The sequence below is a fragment of the Heteronotia binoei genome, chromosome 8 (assembly GCF_032191835.1).
Source record: "Heteronotia binoei isolate CCM8104 ecotype False Entrance Well chromosome 8, APGP_CSIRO_Hbin_v1, whole genome shotgun sequence".
NCBI classification, from domain to species: domain Eukaryota; kingdom Metazoa; phylum Chordata; class Lepidosauria; order Squamata; family Gekkonidae; genus Heteronotia; species Heteronotia binoei.
In genome coordinates, this window is record NC_083230.1 from 74,870,937 (window position 1) to 74,891,335 (window position 20,399).

The window sequence follows — 20,399 nt, forward strand, 5'->3', positions numbered from 1 at the left end:
CACTTATCTTTTCTTGTGTTCTGTTGCTGATATGTCAGAGATGTCAATGACACTTCCTTGTAGATGTCATTGTGCAATGAATGATAACTATCTCCTTGTGATATTTTCAAAAATAGCTTCATCATCCACAACAAAGACACTTTCTTCAGCAATGCTACAAGAACTAGGATTGTTCATCATATTTTACAGAGAGTAAAATACGAAGAAGGGAAAAACAAAATAGGTAAGTATAGAACATCAGACGATTTTACCTTTAAGTTAGACACTCCCAGTAACTAAGGTGAGAGTTATTACTTGGCAAGAGTTTCCAGTGACTGGAGATATTCACAGTTGCCCTGTTTTGTGCCTCATGTGCAAATTGAACCCATATGTCTTTATTATGCAGTTTCTAATGCCATTTTTGTGTTAGTTGTGTAGAAGTGGTATAAAAAAATGAATCAGGAATACCAGCAGAGAAAATGGGCAAAATGAAAATCTCACAACATACAAAAACAGAAATAAAAAAGCTATATTTGTCCAACCCTACTTCTACCTGCAGTATTGTATTTCTAAGTTGATATACAGACCAATTTACAAGGAACTCTGAAGAAAAATGTTTGTGAGATATGGGATTTGTGGATCTTATGCTTTCTCTACTTGGGCTACTTCTTATCAATGTCACAACATTAAAAACTGTTTTAAAAAGAATTTCCCATTCTCCTACCAATGTGCAGCCTATTTATATTATACTAATTCCTGTATATTATACTAATACCTGTAGTATATTGAATATTTTTATTTTTAGGTCTGAATCGATTGCTTACTAATGGCTCCTATGAAGCTGCATTTCCTCTTCATGAGGTATCTTTGCAATTTATTTTTCTTAGTAGGCCCAGTTTCATTCTCAAACTACTTTTACCTTCATTGTTTTCAATGGCTTTAATTTTGATTTTCAGAGATTTAGGGGGAGACAGGGTATGTACTCCTTAAGGTAAATGAAACCCATGATATATAACGAACGTTCTATTGCATAATAAATCTGCTGGCAACATCCCACATAGGACTGGACTCATATGCCTGAAAATGTTTCTAAGGGTATGCTTAGCCTGGTGTCTCTTTTAGAGATTTAAAACAGGTTGCTTGAATCACATCTGTAAAACAGGAGAGGAACACTGATATTATGTTATCATTCTAGCATCTCCCACCAGAAGTTGTATTAACGAAAACATGACAAATGTTTTCCAGAACAATCCCAACATAAAGCATGCTGCAACAAACCATCCAACGAGGTTCCCATATCTTCTGTGTTTTGTGGTGTTTCTCTTCATGTTTGACCATGTGAAACTACAGTTTGCCTGCATGCAGCTGTGAAAACATGGCAGAAGAGGGATTTGAACCCAGATCTGGCAGATCCTGGTCCATCATCCTAACCTCTACCACTAGCTTTCTATATAATGTTTTCCTTCTGTGCACATTTTTCTCTGGGAGGTTGTAGCACCCTGCCCCCTCCCCATGCCAGCCAAAAATTATTATCTGAGCAACAGTGATATAAAAACAATTATGTCTATTAAAAAATAACTTTTGTGGAAAACAGTTTCAGATAATGGTGTGTCTTCTTTTTTACATGGTTTATACATTTTTTAAAAAAATATCATTTCTGGCAATGAATATTTCTTAACCAATTTCTCATTAACCATGTGTATTTTAGGGTAGTTTCAGAAGTAAAAAGTCCATAAGAACCCATGGGGCAGAAAACCACAGGCATCTGCTTTATGAGTGCTGGGCATCGTGGGGAGCTTGGTATAAATACCAGCCTTTGGATCTTGTACGGTAAAACCTTTTTTTTTAAAAAAAACCAATTCTTACATATATATTATGTGGTGTGCATATGAAATCAGTATATATGTATGGTGACCGCCCCCCCCCCCCCCCAATAATCTCATTGTGTATATCTTCATATACCTTCGCTGTGTGAATTATTCTCATGTATTCAGACCAGAGGCTCAGCTGTGTTACTTCCAAATATGGGTTGCCCTGCAGTTTTTAAAAAGCAGGTTGTACCATTCACAAGACTAGGATCCATGTTGGATGTCTACAGTTATCCTGTACTAGTGTTAAACTTTTCTTGGTGGCCATAACAAACTAGATTTCTGGCACATGGCACATTTCTGGTCATAACAGATTCAATTTCTGGCATAACTAACATTGGCAACCTGAAATGGCATCTTGCCTTCAGAAGGACTGCAGTATGAAGTCACAAGTCTGAACATAATATCCTTAGTGGCGTGGGAAAGCAGTGGCTTGTGTCCCAATCCTATGATTTCGAATGCCAGCATTTAAGTGCTGTGAATAAAAAATGCCAACCTTTCTACCAGCTCTTCATCACTGAATGCAGTGTGGTCTCTGCATTGCAGGCAGATATGTCAGTACCAGTGGTTAGGATAGGAGTGTCATTGAAGCATTTTCCTGGGGATTTAAGAAGATTTTTTAAGCCTACAAACCACACAGATCACTGAAACACTTTTAATATACAAAAACTGCAATATAAGATTCATTTTCTCTGCATTTTAAAAAGTTCTTCCTAAGTGGGGAAAAAATCATTAAAGTTTACCAGGAACAATTAGATAAGTAAAGAAACAAGCAGCCTCATCTCTTGTAATATTTTAGGATGGGATATTATTTCAGGAGAGAACATTCACCAAGGAGTTTGCTTGGTGTGCAATTTTTCTAAAGTTCATGGATATATAGTAAACCACAACATGATCAGCTTTGAAATTCTCTTATTTATTTGAGAATCTTTCAAATGATTCTGTTTCACAAGTGCTCTGTACCACAGTGAGATCCTCCCAGACTCAAGTTGAGTACTGCTCTAGGAAGCTGAAGCCCAAAGTCCAGTCCACAGTTCTGCCCACTGGATCATTGAATCTCTATTATATTTATAAATCGGCCAGGGCTTTGGGTGATGTACAACTTACATAAAACAACAGCAAGATTTAAAAAAAAACAATTAACAGAACATTTTAACAGTCCAATGGCAAGTAAAAAATAATCCCAGTTCTGACTGCCAGCTACATTCACAGGCAAGAGGGAAGAGGGCAAGATAGGTTGCCCTCTCTTTCTTACATGTCCAGGGAAATACTTTGTGGTCAGTCAGCAATTTTTCTTCAGGTCAGATTGGCAAGGGATCCTGGAGGGTTTTTTGCCATCTTCTGGGAATGCAGCAGGGGTCACTGAGGATGTATGTGTGGGGGGAATGTATTTGTGAGTTTTCTGCATTGTTCAGGGGGTTGGACTAGATAATCTTGGAGGTCCCTTCCAATTCTGATCCTATGATTCTATAATTCTAGGCATATACTAGAGGAGGGTCCTCAGCCAAAAGTCTGGTGGAACAGATTTAATATCTTGACCCAAGAAATACAGTGGGGTATTAAAATATCTTTGAGACCAACTGTTGTCAAAGAACAGTGTCTTTCTGCAGCTATAGATATCCCTAAAAACTCTGTTATCTGTGTCCTAAGAGAACAATTTGGCTTGAATGGCATGTGTACACATTTCCTTGGTATCCAGAGTTTCAGGGGGAGGTTGCTAGACCCTTTCCAGTCTGGCTTCCACCTTGGCTACAGGACTGAGACTGTCCTAGTTGCTCTAATGGATGACCTCCAAATGAAGCTGACTCCCCCTCCCCAATTGACTGTCTTTGTACCTTTGACAATACATGGTGCACACCATATTATTTTAATTCTCAAGTATCTTGTCAGGGACTGCCAATGGTTCATCTGATCCTCATGGATGGGTTGTATGGTTGTTAGCAGTACTGTCAACTTGGCAATTAAAGCATATGCAAGATAGATAACATCTGTCAGTACTTGAGTTAATTTGTGCATATTGGCATCATTCTAGGGATGATGTATCAAATTGTTAAGAATTCTGCTGACCAGTTATTGTGGTGATTCTGATTTCTAAGCAAGCTCATGTGATACTTGAGCAATGTCCATAATGAAGTCCTTGATATCCTTTTGATGCATTGAAGCTGCAACAGCTGATCATGTATCAATAAATGGTTCTACAAACCAGTCTATAATGGCTATGGGGTGGAAGGTGGGGAGGCTCTGAGGCAGTTGCCTGCTTGACTGAAGACTATCAAGTCCCCTATTATGACCTCTCCTGTAGATTTTTTGTATCCCAACCACCCACAATCAAATAAAAAGCTTTAAAATAACTATTGGTAGTGCATAAACTATGTTGCTCCCCAAGGATGGAATAAAGAGTCAGACACAGAGTATTGGTAAAAAATTGGGCCACTTTATTCAATATTCTAATAAACAGCAAGGGTACCTCACCAGCGACCTGGCCAGGGCTAGGGGTCACCGCGACTGCTCCCCTGCCATTAACGGGCGAGAGACCCAGCCCCCCAGCTGGAGCTGAGTGTTACTCAGCTCCCTCCAGGCAGGCCCAGCAGGAAGGCATGCACCAGAGGGCCCAAACCCAGACGCACGTCTCACCAGAAAGGCACCCTCTAGCTGAGCCTCCCAGACAGTCTTCATTCTCCAAACCCGGGTCTTCAAACCCAAAGGCTGATCATGCCAGACCCCAAATTCCCCAAAAGGGGGATGCTTCACAGTCCTCCCCTAGCCACATAGTGCCCTAAACCCCAAAAACCTGCCACTACTAAGGCCAAGTCTCTACTTAGGGCTTAGTGCCCACCGGGAGGCCCAAAGCCACCCACAACCCTTGCTGCAAATCTCTCAGGAAAAGCATATTACCCTTTTCCGAGAGATAGACCCCATCCCCTCTGTAGAGGTCAGGAAATTTCAACAAAATGTCCGGATGGGGCAAATAGTGGCCGAACCCCTTTTCCAGCACCTTCCTGATTTCCTTATTAGCCTTATACCGGGCCCTTTCTATAGCTGTAGGGTCCCAAGCACAACGCCACACCAGGCGAGGCAGCATGGCTGACCAAATTATGGTGGTCCCAGGCCATCGCTTCCGAATGTGCTGGAAATCATCCTGGGCCTGCCAAACTAAAGCCTTGCCCTTTAAGAGTCCCAGATCGTTACCTCCCAAGTGAACAATTAAAACCTGAGGAGGAGGACCCACACAATCTTTAAACAACAAAGGCAGCAGGCCCGGCCACTGAAGGCCCCGGCACCCCCGCCATTCGATACACACATGCTGGCTGAGTCCCAGCTGAGAGCCAACCGCAGTTTTCCGAGCCTGATGAGTGGCCCAAAACATGTGGCTATGGCCGCATATGAGAACTCAGCTCCTCTGGCCAGGAACAACTGCATCTAAAGAGAAAAAACAGTTAAACAAGAACAGAACCAACAATAAACAGACACCAAGTCATTCACGGCCTAATAAAAGGTCGCACGTAAGCCTTATAGGTCGAGGAACGCCACCTGCCCAATCTCTGAATGGAAGTGGAAGGATATCCCATGACAGCCGCTGTTGAGGCTGCCCCAATTCTAAAGGAGTGGGTCCCAAACCACACCCCAGACAACCCCAACTCACCCAAAGCCCATGACGTTCCCCAAAACTGATGCTTCGTCAACAGGCTACCATTCGAATGTATAAACAAACCCCCCCCATGGGCCCCCTAACTGCCAAATAAGCAGCCAACGCAGTAACTGGACACAGCTCAAGCTCTGAACAACTACCCAACTCGAGCACCGTACCCTTCTGCAACTGATCCGTCTTAGAGCGATGGACAGTGATGACTGCCTTACCCGCAAATAGCTGCAGATCCCTTAACAACAAAGCCTTACCAGAAACATCGTTTCTAGACTGTGCCACCAGCTCACTTACTCTAAGAGCCCCACAAAAAGCTAACAAAGACGCAGCATGAAACAAACATGCTTCAAATGATGAAGCACACACCACGTCCCAAACCCTCTTCAAACCCCGCAGAATCAAAGGAGACACAGGATTCCGCGTATCAACCCTGGGACCAGCCTCTCTGGCCCACCCCTCCAGCATCTTTTGAATACGAAAGTCAGCTGTTTCTTCCCTATAACCCAGCGCCTTACTGACAAAAGCCAATGCAGACAGGCGCCCCCTAATGGATCGCACGGCCAACCCCTTACCTTGTAGCGAAACATAGTAATGGAGTAAATGCTCCACCGGGAGGGGCCAAACCCTGCAATACCCTACCTCAGCCCTAGGGAGGGACGGTGGCTCAGTGGTAGAGCATCTGCTTGGGAAGCAGGACGTCCCAGGTTCAATCCCCGGCATCTCCAACTAAAAAGGGTCCAGGCAAGTAGGCATGAAAAACCTCAGCTTGAGACCCTGGAGAGCCGCTGCCAGTCTGGGTAGACAATACTGACTTTGATGGACTGAGGGTCTGATTCAGTATAAGGCAGCTTCATATGTTCATATGTTCAAAGTCTTCAATCTGCCACACAGCCCGTTCGTAAGACTTCCTGGTGCTGGGCGCAATGGCTAGACCTATCGCTCTGTAGGCCTCGGCTCTCCAATCAGCCATAGCTCCTGGGGCATTGGCACCGGCTCTCTGTCGGCATCTGAAGCCAGCTGATGAAACCTCTCCATCAGTTTACGAGATAGAGCGTCAGCCACCCTGTTACTCACCCCAGGAACATGCTTGGCTAAAAACAAAATGTTAAGCCACAAACAGCACACAGTGAAGGCCCTCACCAATCTCATAACCCGGCCAGATTTGGATGAAAGGGAATTAATGACGTGGACCACCGCCATATTATGACACCAAAAATGGACAGTGGGATTGGCCATATCCTTCTCCCACAGCCAAACCGCGACTAAAATAGGAAAGAACTCGAGAAACGTAAGATCCCGGTTCACACCAACCTTTACCCAGGAGTCAGGCCAACTATCCGTGCACCAATGTCCACAGAAATAGACTCCAAAGCCCAAGGAACCAGCAGCATCAGACATGACCTGAAGCTCAGCTTTGAGCCTCATGTCGTCCCTCCAAAAAGAGACTCCATTAAAGGACTCCAAAAATTCCTGCCAAACCCTCAAATCATCCCTCATGCTGCAGGTGACCCTAGTTCTATACTGAGGCAAGTGTAACCCTGCCATAGCATCGCACAGCCTTCTAAGAAAAGCCCTCCCAGGAGCAACCACTTTGCAAGCAAAGTTGAGGTGCCCAACTAGCTGCTGCAACTCCAACAAAGTAACCTTTCTTTTAAGAAGAAAGGTAGAAATCCTAGCCCTCAGCGCCACTATTTTCTGAAGAGGCACCCTAGACAACTGCACAATAGTGTCAATCTCAATCCCCAAAAAGGTCAACCTTTGGGTTGGACCTTCAGTTTTCTCACGCGCTAAAGGAACCCCAAGCTCCGCCGCCAGCTCAACAAAGCCAGATAGGAAAAGACAAATGGTGAATCAAACGAAATTCACCAGGCGCCTTTTTAGGCACCACACCCAAAGGTGAGACTCTAAGAGTACTCACTGGAGGATGTGAAAAAGGACCCAGTATCCTTCCCTCAGCCAGCTCTTTTGCAATCTTGTCCCTAACAACCTGCTCCAAGCCCTGAACTGACTTAAGGTTTCCTGACATAAACAGAACTCAAGGACCCTGAAAAGGGATCCTAAACCCAACTTTAAAACCTTCTAACAAATACAAACTATCAACCCTTCAAGGGTACCTCGACAGCCACTGCTCAAGAGGTACCACCCTTATCGGGCTGGGCCCCTTTCTTAGCTGGAAAGGCACCTCCACTCCTGCCAGGCTTCTTCGTATTTTTACGCCCACAGGCTCTAGGGCAGTTGTCAAATGAGTGGGAACCACCACACATGGGGCACTCGTGCTTGAACTGGCACGCCTTCCTATTACATACCCCAAAGGATCCAAATTCCCAGCAGAGCATGTGGGGTTGAACCGCCTGGCCCGCTGCACCGCGGGGAGAGCCTGTTGAACCAGCAGCGGATGCGGATGACCTACTCACCAAGTGACCACTATCAGAGCGACCAGATTAGGCCTAGCCAGGGACATAACCTGCAGCCAAAGCTGCTGATGGATCCGATCCCACTGAAGGGACGGATACAGGGCAGCCCTTATCCTAAATTCCTGGTCATATTGTAACCAGGCTGGTCCACTAAAGGCCATATAGCCTTTATAAATTATGTCCAAATACTGGAACAGGGATGCTGCCCACCATGGCTGCGCCCTCGCAATCACCCCGGCATAAATACAGAACCCAGGAAGCCAATTAGCCCATGTCCTGTCCACCTTCCGGTTTTTTCAAGTTTTCCTTCTCTTTCTCATCCAATTCTTCCTTGTCTTTTTTCTCAACCTCTTGAAAGAGAAGAGAAAAAATATCCACGTACTCCCCTTTTAATATTTTTTCCCTAGTAGCAGGAAGCAAGTGGTCCCCCAGTGGCAAGGCAACCTCCCCAAACAGCAAAGCAGCAAAAGGCACCATCCCATATGTTGAGGGTGCCCCCATAAAGGAACCAGCCATGCCAGGATGCCCTGCGCCTGGGTACACACTAGGAACGCCTTGCCCACATGGCCAAGCCCAATTCTGAAACGCGCCCAACACAGAGGAGGCAGGTGCCCCCGTGCTTGACATGGATCGCCCTGCCCGGCCACTGAAGCAGGCCCCCATGCTCCCCATGATCAAACCTGCCCAGGCCCCGCCTGTAAATTATCACTCGACCTACCTCCGAATCCAGCAGGAACCAATGGCAAACTGACCCCCGATGCTCCAGCCGCCACCATCAAACCCACCTCTGGACCGCAAAGGCCAGCATCCCCACCAGGCACGACTCCACCAGACCTACCCTCAAGAATAGACAGCCTGGTGAGAATACTTGCCTGCTTACCCTTCTTAGATTGCCTCACACCATCCTCCTCACCTGGAGAAAGGATGCCCGCTGCCTGTTCCAATGCTCTCAGTCTACAAGCAATATTGAAATCAACCACCATATCACCCTCCTCATCAGAAGAGGATAACGGCGGTGGTGGCCTTTTCGCAGGAGCCTTGGGCGCCTTAGGCGCTGGCTTTTTTCCTTTGGGCTTGCCCGACCCTTTTTCACCAGCCATCTAAATAGCAAGCACAAGACCACAAAATGGCCTCCTGCAGCTCCACTCTAAAATGGCTTCCCCCTGGAAGAAGAAAGGGAACTCAAAATGGCCACCAAAGCCTCTGCTGCACACCAATGTCCCCAGTAGGAGAAAAATGGGGGGGGAGGGGGAGGCTCTCCAAAATGGTCACCTGCCAACCTCAAGGGCAATAATAAAAAACCCAGGTTGCCCCACAGGCCCACACCCTCAAAAATTAAAAGGGGAAGACTAACCCCTGGGCTCCACAACCCCTGCCCCAGCAGACCCCAAACCCTAGGCAGACTCAGCCAACAAGGACAACACCACATCCTCCACCGCCTCCGATGCCGCCGCCAGCCTGCAGCACTGCAGCCGACGCTCCAGCCAACGCTTCACCTGCCGCTGCCCAGTCGACTGCCCCAACAAACCCCGATGTCCAACCAAAAACAAAAGAAAAGCCTCAGCTGATAGTCTGCCAAGACGAAGGAGCCGATGAGGAGCGCCTTTTTCTCTGCATGCCGAAACAGGCACCACATGACTCTTCCCATCCAGGGAAGCAAACTCTGCTCATGCAGCCTAGCAGCTACGCTGCAGTCTGCAAGCATAAGATTCTCCCTAAAGGTCTCTTATTTGCAAACCTGCTAGACTAAGATAGTACTTGGTAAAGACCACTGCTTCTTAGATTTTTTTACTTGTTAGACAAAATAGAGATGAAGATGAACAACAAAAGTTTATTTAACAGAAAATAAAAATATTTAAAGTAGATATGCTTGGATAAGTACAGAAAATATGGCCAGTTGGAACAGCTTTAAGTGAAGGAGACAGCAAGGAGAAGCACTGGTGCTTGGAAAGGGTAGGAGCCGCATACAGAAAACTCAGTTGCTTCTATTGCTTCTGCTTTACTTCACAGGTTTAATTTATAGACTTGGATTCTCAAGTAGGCAATGTAAATATTTGCTGTAAATCTCATAGGCTTTTCAAGTTTTCCTTCTGACTGGAGCAGACAGAGATTACTATTCAGTATGTTAGCCAAGCAATTACACCAGAAGGTTCTGTCATGCAGCTGAGGCAAAGATCTGTGATTATTGCTGAATCTTTGTGCATTGCCAACTCCACTGGCCTCATCACAAAGAACAATGTTATACATTTATCTCCATAGCCAGAAGACTCACAGGACTTTCTGAAGGGCAGCAGGATGCACAATTTGATCACATCTGGCAATCGGTATAGCTAAGTCAAATTTCACAATAGGTCAAGCTCCCGCACCCATTTTTCAAAATACACTGTACACACTGGTGGTGCTTAAGGAATTTCAGCAGGATGGAACTGTTTGAAAATCCCATCTGTACCACCTCCTGGATTCTCTAACCTTCAAGGACTTGAGCTGGCTGGTTTTCCCTCTCCTTCCCTCAACTGATTCTGTTTTCAGCTGGAGTGCTTTCAGTCTTCATCAGGCTGTTTATAAAAGCTTGTTTCTTTTTTCATTTGTTCAATTTACAAAATCGTATCTTTTCCCACTCTGCATACTTGGGGAGCTGCCTGAGTAGACTGAGGTCTTCTGCCTTGTCTATAGGTGGGTGACTCTGGCCCCTTTCATATCACCATTCTAAACCAGTTGTTATCCATTGTTGGCCCAGTTCTGAGTAAAGCGATACAGAGATGGATGTTTCATACAGCAAATTTCATTCCATTAATAAGCCATCTCTGAAGCAATCTGGCCATTTCAAATAACACCGCCCTTCCCCCCCCCCCTTTTTCACCATGCAGTCTTCTTTGAACTTTTAAAAAAATGTTGAATGCTATAGTGCTAGACCAATATAGCATTTCTCTGTGGTGCAAAGGCATCTCAATGGCGCCAGTGTGGCACTGAAATGCTATATTGGTCTAGTGCTACAGTACTCAACTTTGAATGTTCAATAACAAGTTTGAGGTAGACTGTGCAGTGAAAAGGGGTAGGGGAAGCGCGGCGCTATTGGAAGTGCTGCAGACATTTTAAATGGCACAGTACAGCAATTCAAAAGCACAAAGAAGAGGTAAAAATAGAAGAAAGAAGCTTACCCTGAAGAACTGCTCGACCATGTTTTGCTAGCTGGATGCAAGCAGCTTTGTTATGAAAAGTTAAATAAAATCAGTTAGCAGCCATTTGCTAAAATGGTTGTGTCTGAAATGATACAGAAAATCTATTAGCAACCAGCCACCAAAACAGATTACAAAGACTGTCTGAAAGGGGCCCCTATTTATCTACCTTTCATTATTCACACATGATTTATGATTAGAAAAAAATTATCTAATTTATGATTAGATAAAATTAAGGGTCAGTGATTGGCCTTAAATGAATGAATCATCTATTCTAAACTAAATGCCAGTCCAACCACCTTTCTTCTTGCCCTAACTTAATCCTTAAGTTAAGGCAAGCAGAGAGGTGGTTGGGCTGGCATGTAGTTTAGAATAGATGATTCATTCATTTAAGGCCAATCATTGACCCTTAATTTTACACTAGCAAAACATCCATCATTCTGTGTGCCTGTGGTAACAGGAAGTATACATGGAGTGTATTGTGTGTGCATGCATGTTGTAGTTCCGTTCTGTACATTTTATGCGTACAACATACAACTAGAGGCCTATGGAGGCCAGACCTCTCACCTTTTGGAATGGGGTGCAAGTTTTATTCCTATTCAGATCTTGGCTGTTTCTCATACTATTAGATTGCTGTGTTGGTTAAACCTGTCCTTGGGAACTAAAGAATTTGACATTAAGATCAAATTTTACATCTGCTCAGTTTAATCCCAGATGTTAACTACATGTATTAGTCATGTACACTTACTGATAGATAACGTTGTATGTGAGGAAAAGTCTCTAGGATAAGGGAGAAGAGAAAAGAAATATTTTTAAAAATGCCCCCTGGTTTACTAATTATTGAATATGCTTTCTTTCATAGAACCCTGTAGGAACCCCTGACAACCAAGCTCAGCTTCAACCATTTATCAATATGTTCCTAGTATAGTTTCTATTTGTTGATGCATGATAAAACCCTGGATACAGCCTTTTATCTATATTGGTAGTCTAACCTGGAAGTAACATTGTGCTTTCTTTCCTGACAATGACCCAGGGTAGCTTCACAGAATGTAAAGGTAACCATACAAAGTGATTTGAGAATTTTCAGTATTTGAATTAACACCTGTTCGCATGCATCCAAGATTAGATATTTAGACTTTGCAGGAAATCTTAATCCTATCTCCACATAGAATTTGAAATGCCCCCTGAACACACCCTTTATTAACCCAGATAATCAACTAGCAAAAGACAGCCATGTATATTAATCATGTAAACATTCTTTCAGTTAATAGCGTACGTGAAGTAAAGCCTCTAGGCAAAAGGAGAAAAGAAAATGCTACCAAAAATGAATGCCCTGTGATGTATTAATTACTGAATATTAAAGAATTATTTTCAATAATGCAAAACTAATACTAGTGCTTCTCTATTGGGACTGAACCTAACTTTGGAATTTCTTGTACTGAGTGAAACAAATTTGAAAGAGTTTATGAACCTAAAAGCTAATTTCCTAATTGTAGTCCTCCAAGAATGTCCCTTGATGTTAACCATCAGTACTAAGAATACTGCAGGAATTGATGCAGGAATTGTGAGCTATAACCTTGTTACATTGTGTTTTTGCAGACGGTATTTTGGTGAGAAAATTGGCTTGTACTTTGCCTGGTTAGGCTGGTACACAGGAATGCTCTTTCCAGCTGCTTTCATTGGACTGTTTGTCTTTTTATATGGAGTCGCCACACTGAACCACTGCCAAGTCAGGTAAAATACAAATATTGCTGTAGAAAAGAGCAATATTCCAGTAGCACCTTAAAGACTAACAAAATATGTGGCGCGTTATGAGTTTTCATGAGTTATTGCTCACCTCTTCAGACAGTGATTCATGAAAGCTCATACTCTGCCACATATTTGCCACATTGGACTCTTGCTCTTTTCTGCTGCTATAAATAAACTAACATGGCTGCCCATCTCAATCTACAAACATTGCTATTAGTTAATATTTTCTCATTAACTTCCAGGACTGCTGCTTATATTTTGGTGTCTGTTGTGAAAGCCAGTTGCAGATTATTCTTCTGAGTGCACTTCCATTTCTACCCTTGATTACTGTAACAAACAGAACCATATTATATTTAGCTATTCTTTATAAACATCAAAGACAATATGTATTGTGAGCTGTTGAGAAGAGGAAGAGCTTTGCAAAAGCTTTACTACTCTGACACCCATCACCTCTTCCATCCATTTGCCAAGTCCCCTGCAACCACCAATGGAAGATGGAGGGGTAGGGTGGGCAGATCCAGGTCAGGAAGCTCTTGAAGATTTGGGGATGGAGCCTGGGGAGGGCAGGAACCTCAGTGAGGTACAATACAACAGAGTTCACCCTCCAAAGCATCCCATTTTGGCCACAAGAATTAATCTCTGTAGTCTGGAGATGAGCTGTAATTCTAGGGAATCCCCAAATTCCACCTGGAGGATGGCATTCCTATTTTCCAGATATTTTCTCTACTTGGGAAAGTATTTTTTATGTCCTTGCATTATTCATTTCCCCCTTCTCCTGTCATCCCCAGCAACATAATGCAGTCAGTCAGTATGATTCTTGTACCTACCAGAAAAAAGAAATCTGTCAAAGCATTCCAGCACATTAATTTCAAGGCTAAGCATCTTGTGACTGGTTCCCATGTTTGGATTTATCTCCTTACTAAACAAGTAGTAACTTTAACATTGTAAATGAGTCATCCCAGATCAAACCTTACAAATGTTACTAAATACAATGCTTTTCAGTGATGTGTTTATTCATGTTTGCAAGTTATTAAATGATGAATAATCAAATGATAAACACATATACAGGAACCATTTTTTCATACCTGAGGTAAACATGGCACGTCCCAGGATTTTACTGTTTACTGAAGACAAGCAAGACTTTCTGCTCCAACCACCCATTCTTTAAATTATGAAAATTCTTTGAATTATGTCAGTTACAAAATAGTTTATTAAATGTTATATCTTCTCGTTTCCAGTAAAGAAGTCTGCCAAGCTACAGACATTATCATGTGTCCTATATGTGATAAATACTGCCCCTTCATGAAGCTGTCAGATAGCTGTGTTTATGCCAAGGTAAAAATACAAAATGTCTTTTCAACAGTCATTCATGTTTTATTTAATATCATGAGAAAATATTTGCTTTTTTAAGGCTTTCAGAGGCATTAAATTTAATTCAGGTGCACATGAGTACATTATCTAAGGACTTGCAACTGCTGCAAGAATATTAAGAACTGGAAGAAAAATAGATTGGGTTTATACCCTGCCCTTCACCACCTGAAGGAGTCTCAGAACGGCTTACAATCTCCTTTCCCTTCCCCACAACAGACATCCTGTGAGATGGGTGGAGCTGAGAGAGCTCTAACAGAAACTGTTCTTGAGAAGAACAGCTGTGTATGAACTTGTGACTGATTCAAGGTTACATTACAAACATATTGTTTGAAGTTTGAACTGATTGTTAGCCGCCCTGAGTCTGCTTATGGAGAGAGTGGAATATAAATTAAAGGTAATAATAATAATAACATCAGCAGGTGCATGTGGAGGAATGGGGAATCAAACCCAGTTCTCCCAGATTAGAATCCACACACTTAACTACCACACCAAACTGGCTCTCTAGCAATAAGGCCCATTGTGAGAAGAAATACAACGAGCTCTAGAAAGGGGTGTGGGCTGATGACTATGTAGTTGGCAGGCAGGGTAAGCACACAGTAGTGTAGTACAGTCAAAAGAAGACATATGCAAGTGAATTATAGCATACTTTATAGCGGTAGGTAGTCAGTTTTCTTTGTGCCCATTTGATGGAAGGTTGCATTGCCCATCATCAGAGTGTTGGTGAATGGAAAGCTGGAAGCATTAGGCGTGTGAGGAGGCAGTTGTAGAGGGCCTCTGGTGCTGTCGTATCCCAGGGCCCATGGAACGGCTGGGAAGGCCTCCCTCAGCCACTGTCACATCAGCTGTGAGACACAGAGAATGGGCCCAGTAAGTGGCAACATATATTTTAAAGGGTCCTGTGTTGTGAGAGTGTTTGTGGGCTGTCATCATCGCTCAGGCCAACATCATTGATAGGGCATGAGTGCGCAGGGTTCGGTGGTGCTGGCAGGGATAGTGGCAGTGATGAAGTTGCCTCCCAGGCTGTCACGTTGTGTCTGGAGGGTGTTGCAGAGTTGTATGGGCTGATGGGCCCTGAACGGCCTTCAGGAGGGCTGGTGGTGAGTCCAGATAGGCATGGTGTAGGAAATGTCATCTCCCAGCAGTGAGGAGGCAGTTGTAGAGGGCTACTGGTGCTGGTGTATCCCTGGTGTATCCCAATTTTTCAAGGTCTGTAGAATGGCTGGGAAGGCCACACATCAGTGATGGGGGCAGTGAACATCAAGGCAGTAGCAGAGGGTTTTGTGGATCTGGGGCTCTGAGGCACGTCGGCTGGGCAAGAGTGGCAGGGCTTCTCAGGACTGCTGGGCAGGTAGGGGAGTGGTGCTCTTAGCCTCAGGTGGGAGGCAGGTTTTATTGGGCGTTGAGAAGGCAGGTGAAGATAGTCACCATTAAAAATGGCAAGGGTACTGTGGAAGGTGCAGAAGACCGGTAGACCCCTGAGTAAAGCCTTGGAAGGGTGCAGGAGACCAGTGGGTGATGTGTGTTTGTGTGTGTGTGTGTAGGGCCTCAGTATTTGCCAGTGACAGGCTGTCAGGGGTATGTTGGTAGCATCTGGGAGGGCGTCTGAGAGGCCACAGTATAGAGCAGACAGAGAAATGTGGGAGAGGTATTTGTCTCTAAGGCATTTCTCTGAGGGAAGTGTTTTGGTGGGCTTCTCCAATGTTCCCTGGCTGTTGCTTTGGCAGGGGACTATGGAGTGAGCTAATGGTAGGGCAGAGATGCTGCATGAGGAGTGAGCCAATGGGAGACCTGCATTTGGCCACCCCATAGGGGTTTTATTATATTATGGATACAAAACCAAGCACACTATTGTAGTAAAAATGGTTGTTTAGTATGTGTGTTTGTAATTAGTAATTAACTTCAGAGCATAAATGCTGCGGTTGAATAGAGCCCCGGAGATAAGATGTGTTTGAATTTTTTGAAATTTCAAGGAGCTATAATTTCTCATAAAAACATCTACGCTGTTAAATCTTATCACCTCCCTATGTCAGTCATATATGCCATATCTGTTTTCTTGTTAGATCTATACTTATTTTTCCTTAGTAAAATAGGTTATACACTCTAGAATAAAAAACCTGACTCTTGGTCATATATTCAAGCAGGGGCTAATCTTTAAAAACCTCTCCATCCCTCTGCATGGTGCCAAACTCTGCAAGGGGGAAAGGGGGATTCAGGCTTTCCTCCTGTGCCATATTTGTCAGTGGAAACAGTTGTGGGGAGAAACTTGTTTGCCTATTCCTTAAGCTCAACATGTCCATTCCAGAGCATGTGGGCCCCAAGGGCAAACAGGACCCTCCCACCACCACCCAGCTGGCAAAAACAGTGCACAAGGGAAGTCTGTAGCCCCTCCTTCCACTTCACAGTGTTTGGAGCCACATAAAGCAACAGTGAAGTTTTCCAAGGTTAGTCCCTTTATGAATGTGTGATTGAGAGCTGGGCAGGCAACCGGGACCCAATCCATGTATAATGTGTATTTTAGCCCTTCAGATACTTTCTGCCACAATACTGTTTTCAGAAACAAAAAACACAGCATATCACTTTGATGACTATACTTCCTTTCATCTCTCTTTTAAAAGGACAATGGCCCTTTAAAAGTAGTAGAATGACACCTGCCATAGTTGTGCTGTTTTCTTTTTCTGCAATTAGAAAAAGTCAGGATGATCTGAGATGTCTTGTTCACTTTAAAATATCAAGTTAGGCAGGTGGCAGCAAGAGAGTGGGCAGTAACTGACACCTACAGTTGCATGACCCTTAGGTACATTGGCATGGCCCCAGGGAAAGAAAATCCTCCATATAAACAGGATCACTTCCACAGTCTTTCTGGGTATTTTTCTTCAGTTAACATAATGTAAAAATTGCCCCTTGCTTGCTTTAACAAACCTCGTTTTTTTTTAATAAACTACAAAATAGCCCCTGGGCAGAGAACTTGGTTGCTTACTGATAGGATAACTGTCAGTATGGTGAACACTTTCCCTTAGAAGTGCTGACATTCGTATACATTAAATACATCTTGGAAGTTAAGCAGATTTCTGGAGCAGAATATACACCTCACTTTTCCAAAAAGCATTACAATTTAAAATAAAAGGTTACATTGGTTTTCTTTCTACAGGTAACACATCTTTTTGACAATGGAGCTACAGTCTTTTTTGCTGTTTTCATGGCAGTGTGGGGTAAGTCCTGATCTGAGGTTAGAACATGTTGACACATTTTCAGATTTTAGATTTTTATCCCAAACTAGAGTTTCTTTTTTGTTTCTGCACCATTTTGTTTCTTTTTTTTTTTCATTTTGCCTTGGTGCAACCCCCCCCCCCTTTCCTTCAGCATCACTGAACAACACACTGTATTTAATGACCATTTTACACACTTGCAGAAGCAAGCTAAAATTTCTCATCAAGCTTCCGCATTAGAGTTGCCGATTGCAAGTTGGGAAATTCCTAGAAATTAGGGGATGAGACCTAGAGAGGCAGGGGTTGGTAAGGGGTCTCAGCAGGGTATAATACACAATGACTAACTGCCAGAGTTGACATTTTCTTCAGGGAAACTGGTCTCTGTAGTCTGGAGATCAGTTGTAATTCCCTCTGGAGGCTGGCAGCTCCCACCTGGCCTTGTAACCCATCTGATTTTTGGACCCGCTCCACATTTTGAGGACAATTGTGCTAAACTACAAAGGGAGATAGAATCAGGGAGTTTTTTCCTTCATCTCTAAATCTGTTTCATAGTTTTTTAGGATAGGTGGCATAAAAGAATCCTAAATAAATTGCAGATGGCATAAATAAATCCTAAATAAATAAATAAACTTTTTCCACATTTGTTGGTCACAATTCCTAATTAACTGTTATTCAGAAAAAGAATAGCCCAAATCTATTCATTTCATGAATAAGTATATGCAAATAAACTTCATATTTCTAACATGCTTGTGCTCTGTCAATTATCTGCCAATACACTCCATAATCATTTAATGGAATTAGATCTGCATCCTGAAAATGTAGTGAAATCAATTTTTTCTGATAATGAAGTTATGACTCATCCTTAAAAATACATCCTGCTGAGATGAAATGTTCCTTGGAGTTTGTACAAACCTGCCCATGGGGCTGAATGCAGTCAAACCCTTTCTCAGGCAATTTACAGACTCTGTGTTTAGTTCAGGAATAATCTTAGGTCTGTAAAAGTTAGTCATTGTACATTTCCTTTGTGTATTTATAATTCCCTAAAGGGCAAAATGCTATTTCAAAGAAGCCAAGGCAGCATTCTTCCTTCCACCTACACCTTTGAATTTAGAATTCCACTTTAGATAGATACAGTACCTTTGGTTAGAAATCTTTTAATGCAGTGTTACTGAGTGTGGTCAGAAGACATATCTCTCTGTTTGAATATAGTGCACTTCCCCATATGGGACCAGATCCACATGAACTACATGAATGTAGCTACACAAACACTGGGTTGAAACTAGTTAGAACACACACTTTGGGAGGAAATTCTGTCTCCAGTTAGAGGGCTACTGTCACATCGCAGACACAAAAGGTTATTTTCTTACTTGGGAAAGGGGCAAAGGTGGGGGCTCATTCATATAATGTGGTTAGGCAAGGGGGGGGGGAAGAGTCATGCAGAGTCCAGGGAAAAAATCCAAATAAAGTAGAAGAATGAGGAAAAGTGGAGAATGGGTGTGTATTTGGAGGCAGTCTTGTTCTGAGCCTTGTCAGAATTGAAGTTTTGGACAGCTTCTCCAAAATAGAAGCTTGTCCATCTATAGCTATGGATCCTGTGTTTAGTTATAGTGACAATGACGGCTACTGGCTAATTAATCAATGGGTTAATATTTTGAATGCCGGCTTCTAGGTGAGGTGAGGTTTCTCATGGCAACCCTTTAGTGTGATAGAATTAGATGCTGTCCTGCTTTCTGCCCTGACTCTTTGCCTTTTGCTCTTGTAATCACTGGAGATCTGTCTTATAAGAAACACGGAAGGATGCTGGTTGCAACACCAAGATGTGAGTGACAGTGAATATATATGAACAAAATGGGGGTGTTTTATAATTAGTGGTACCTTTGCTAATCTGCAAGAACAACATGCATGCTTCTGGATTGGAAAGAGAGAGCATATAACCACTGAAAGATTTCTTTTGTTTAAAAATTAATGTTTTACATAGTGCAATAAACTCACTTCTTAAGTTTCATTCATATTTGAGAAGTGGTTTTCTGAAAGGAGGCCTCATGAATATAGATTGATCATCAGAAGATTTCCATTGGTGCAATTAAAGAAAATTCTATAGTATTTTGGTGGTACTTGGTAGTAATGTGATCAAAAGTTGCGCATTTTCTTTCCACAGTGTGGTGTTATATTTATTCTTCTTTCCATTTCTTTGCTGCAGCAACTGTTTTCCTGGAATTTTGGAAGAGAAGACGAGCAGTAATTGCCTATGACTGGGATTTGATAGACTGGGAAGAGGAGGAGGTGTGTGTCAATATGTGACAAGGTTTTTTTTTTCCCTGTTACACCTGTCAAGGGCTTTGCCATATATTTCTGTATTCTGTAACTGCAATGGGAACGTTGGGGGAATATGCATCACATGTGCTGCTTTTGCCTGCTCGCTTTCTCTTTTGTTTGTAACACATAAAGTACTCTCTCACCCCTGGTAGGGAGGTTCATGTCTGGAATCCAAGGACATGATATCTCCCAGCAAAGTCTCTTGGCACCTGTTAGAACGCAATGGGGCAGGGGCGGGGCTGGGTGAGAAACTGTAAACTTTGCTTTGTGCAGGCTGTTTGCTCTGAATTTTGGCGGGTTTGTAATGGCCTGGGGAAAAGGGTATATAGATCTGGCTCCTCAAGGTATAGCCAGATCTGACACAGAAAGTAGTCATACCTGCTGTAATGTGTCTATCAATAAAACCTTTTCTGAATCTCAGCAAGAGGCCTGATTATTGAAGACTACCCAGGAGCTGACAATACCAGGAAGAAGATCTAGTGAGGGTGCCTGCAAAACAGCCCTTCAGTCTTAAGGGGTGGGATTTCCCAGCAAATAATCTGTTTCCCTGATTTGTTCTTTTTGAACCTTTCTAGACCCTGGCCCTATTAGCTGAGCCCCTGACACAGTAGGTGAACACAGTTCTTAAAAATAAAGTAATTTGGCAGCTGTGCTAAACATTATGGCATAACACAGTT

General features: G+C 43.2%; 1 protein-coding gene across 6 annotated transcripts in view; it reads left to right on the forward strand.

The window, feature by feature from the left end:
* The window catches only part of ANO4 (anoctamin 4), a 288,919-nt gene that overhangs the window by 223,879 nt on the left and 44,641 nt on the right, over positions 1-20,399 (forward strand). For all 6 annotated transcript variants that reach the window (XM_060245247.1, XM_060245249.1, XM_060245245.1 and 3 more), the window contains 7 exons: positions 117-223; positions 785-840; positions 1,688-1,809; positions 12,680-12,814; positions 14,068-14,164; positions 17,349-17,409; positions 19,607-19,689. In XM_060245247.1, the coding sequence (XP_060101230.1) occupies positions 117-223; positions 785-840; positions 1,688-1,809; positions 12,680-12,814; positions 14,068-14,164; positions 17,349-17,409; positions 19,607-19,689 (661 nt within the window). The remainder of the gene's footprint in view (positions 1-116; positions 224-784; positions 841-1,687; positions 1,810-12,679; positions 12,815-14,067; positions 14,165-17,348; positions 17,410-19,606; positions 19,690-20,399) is intronic.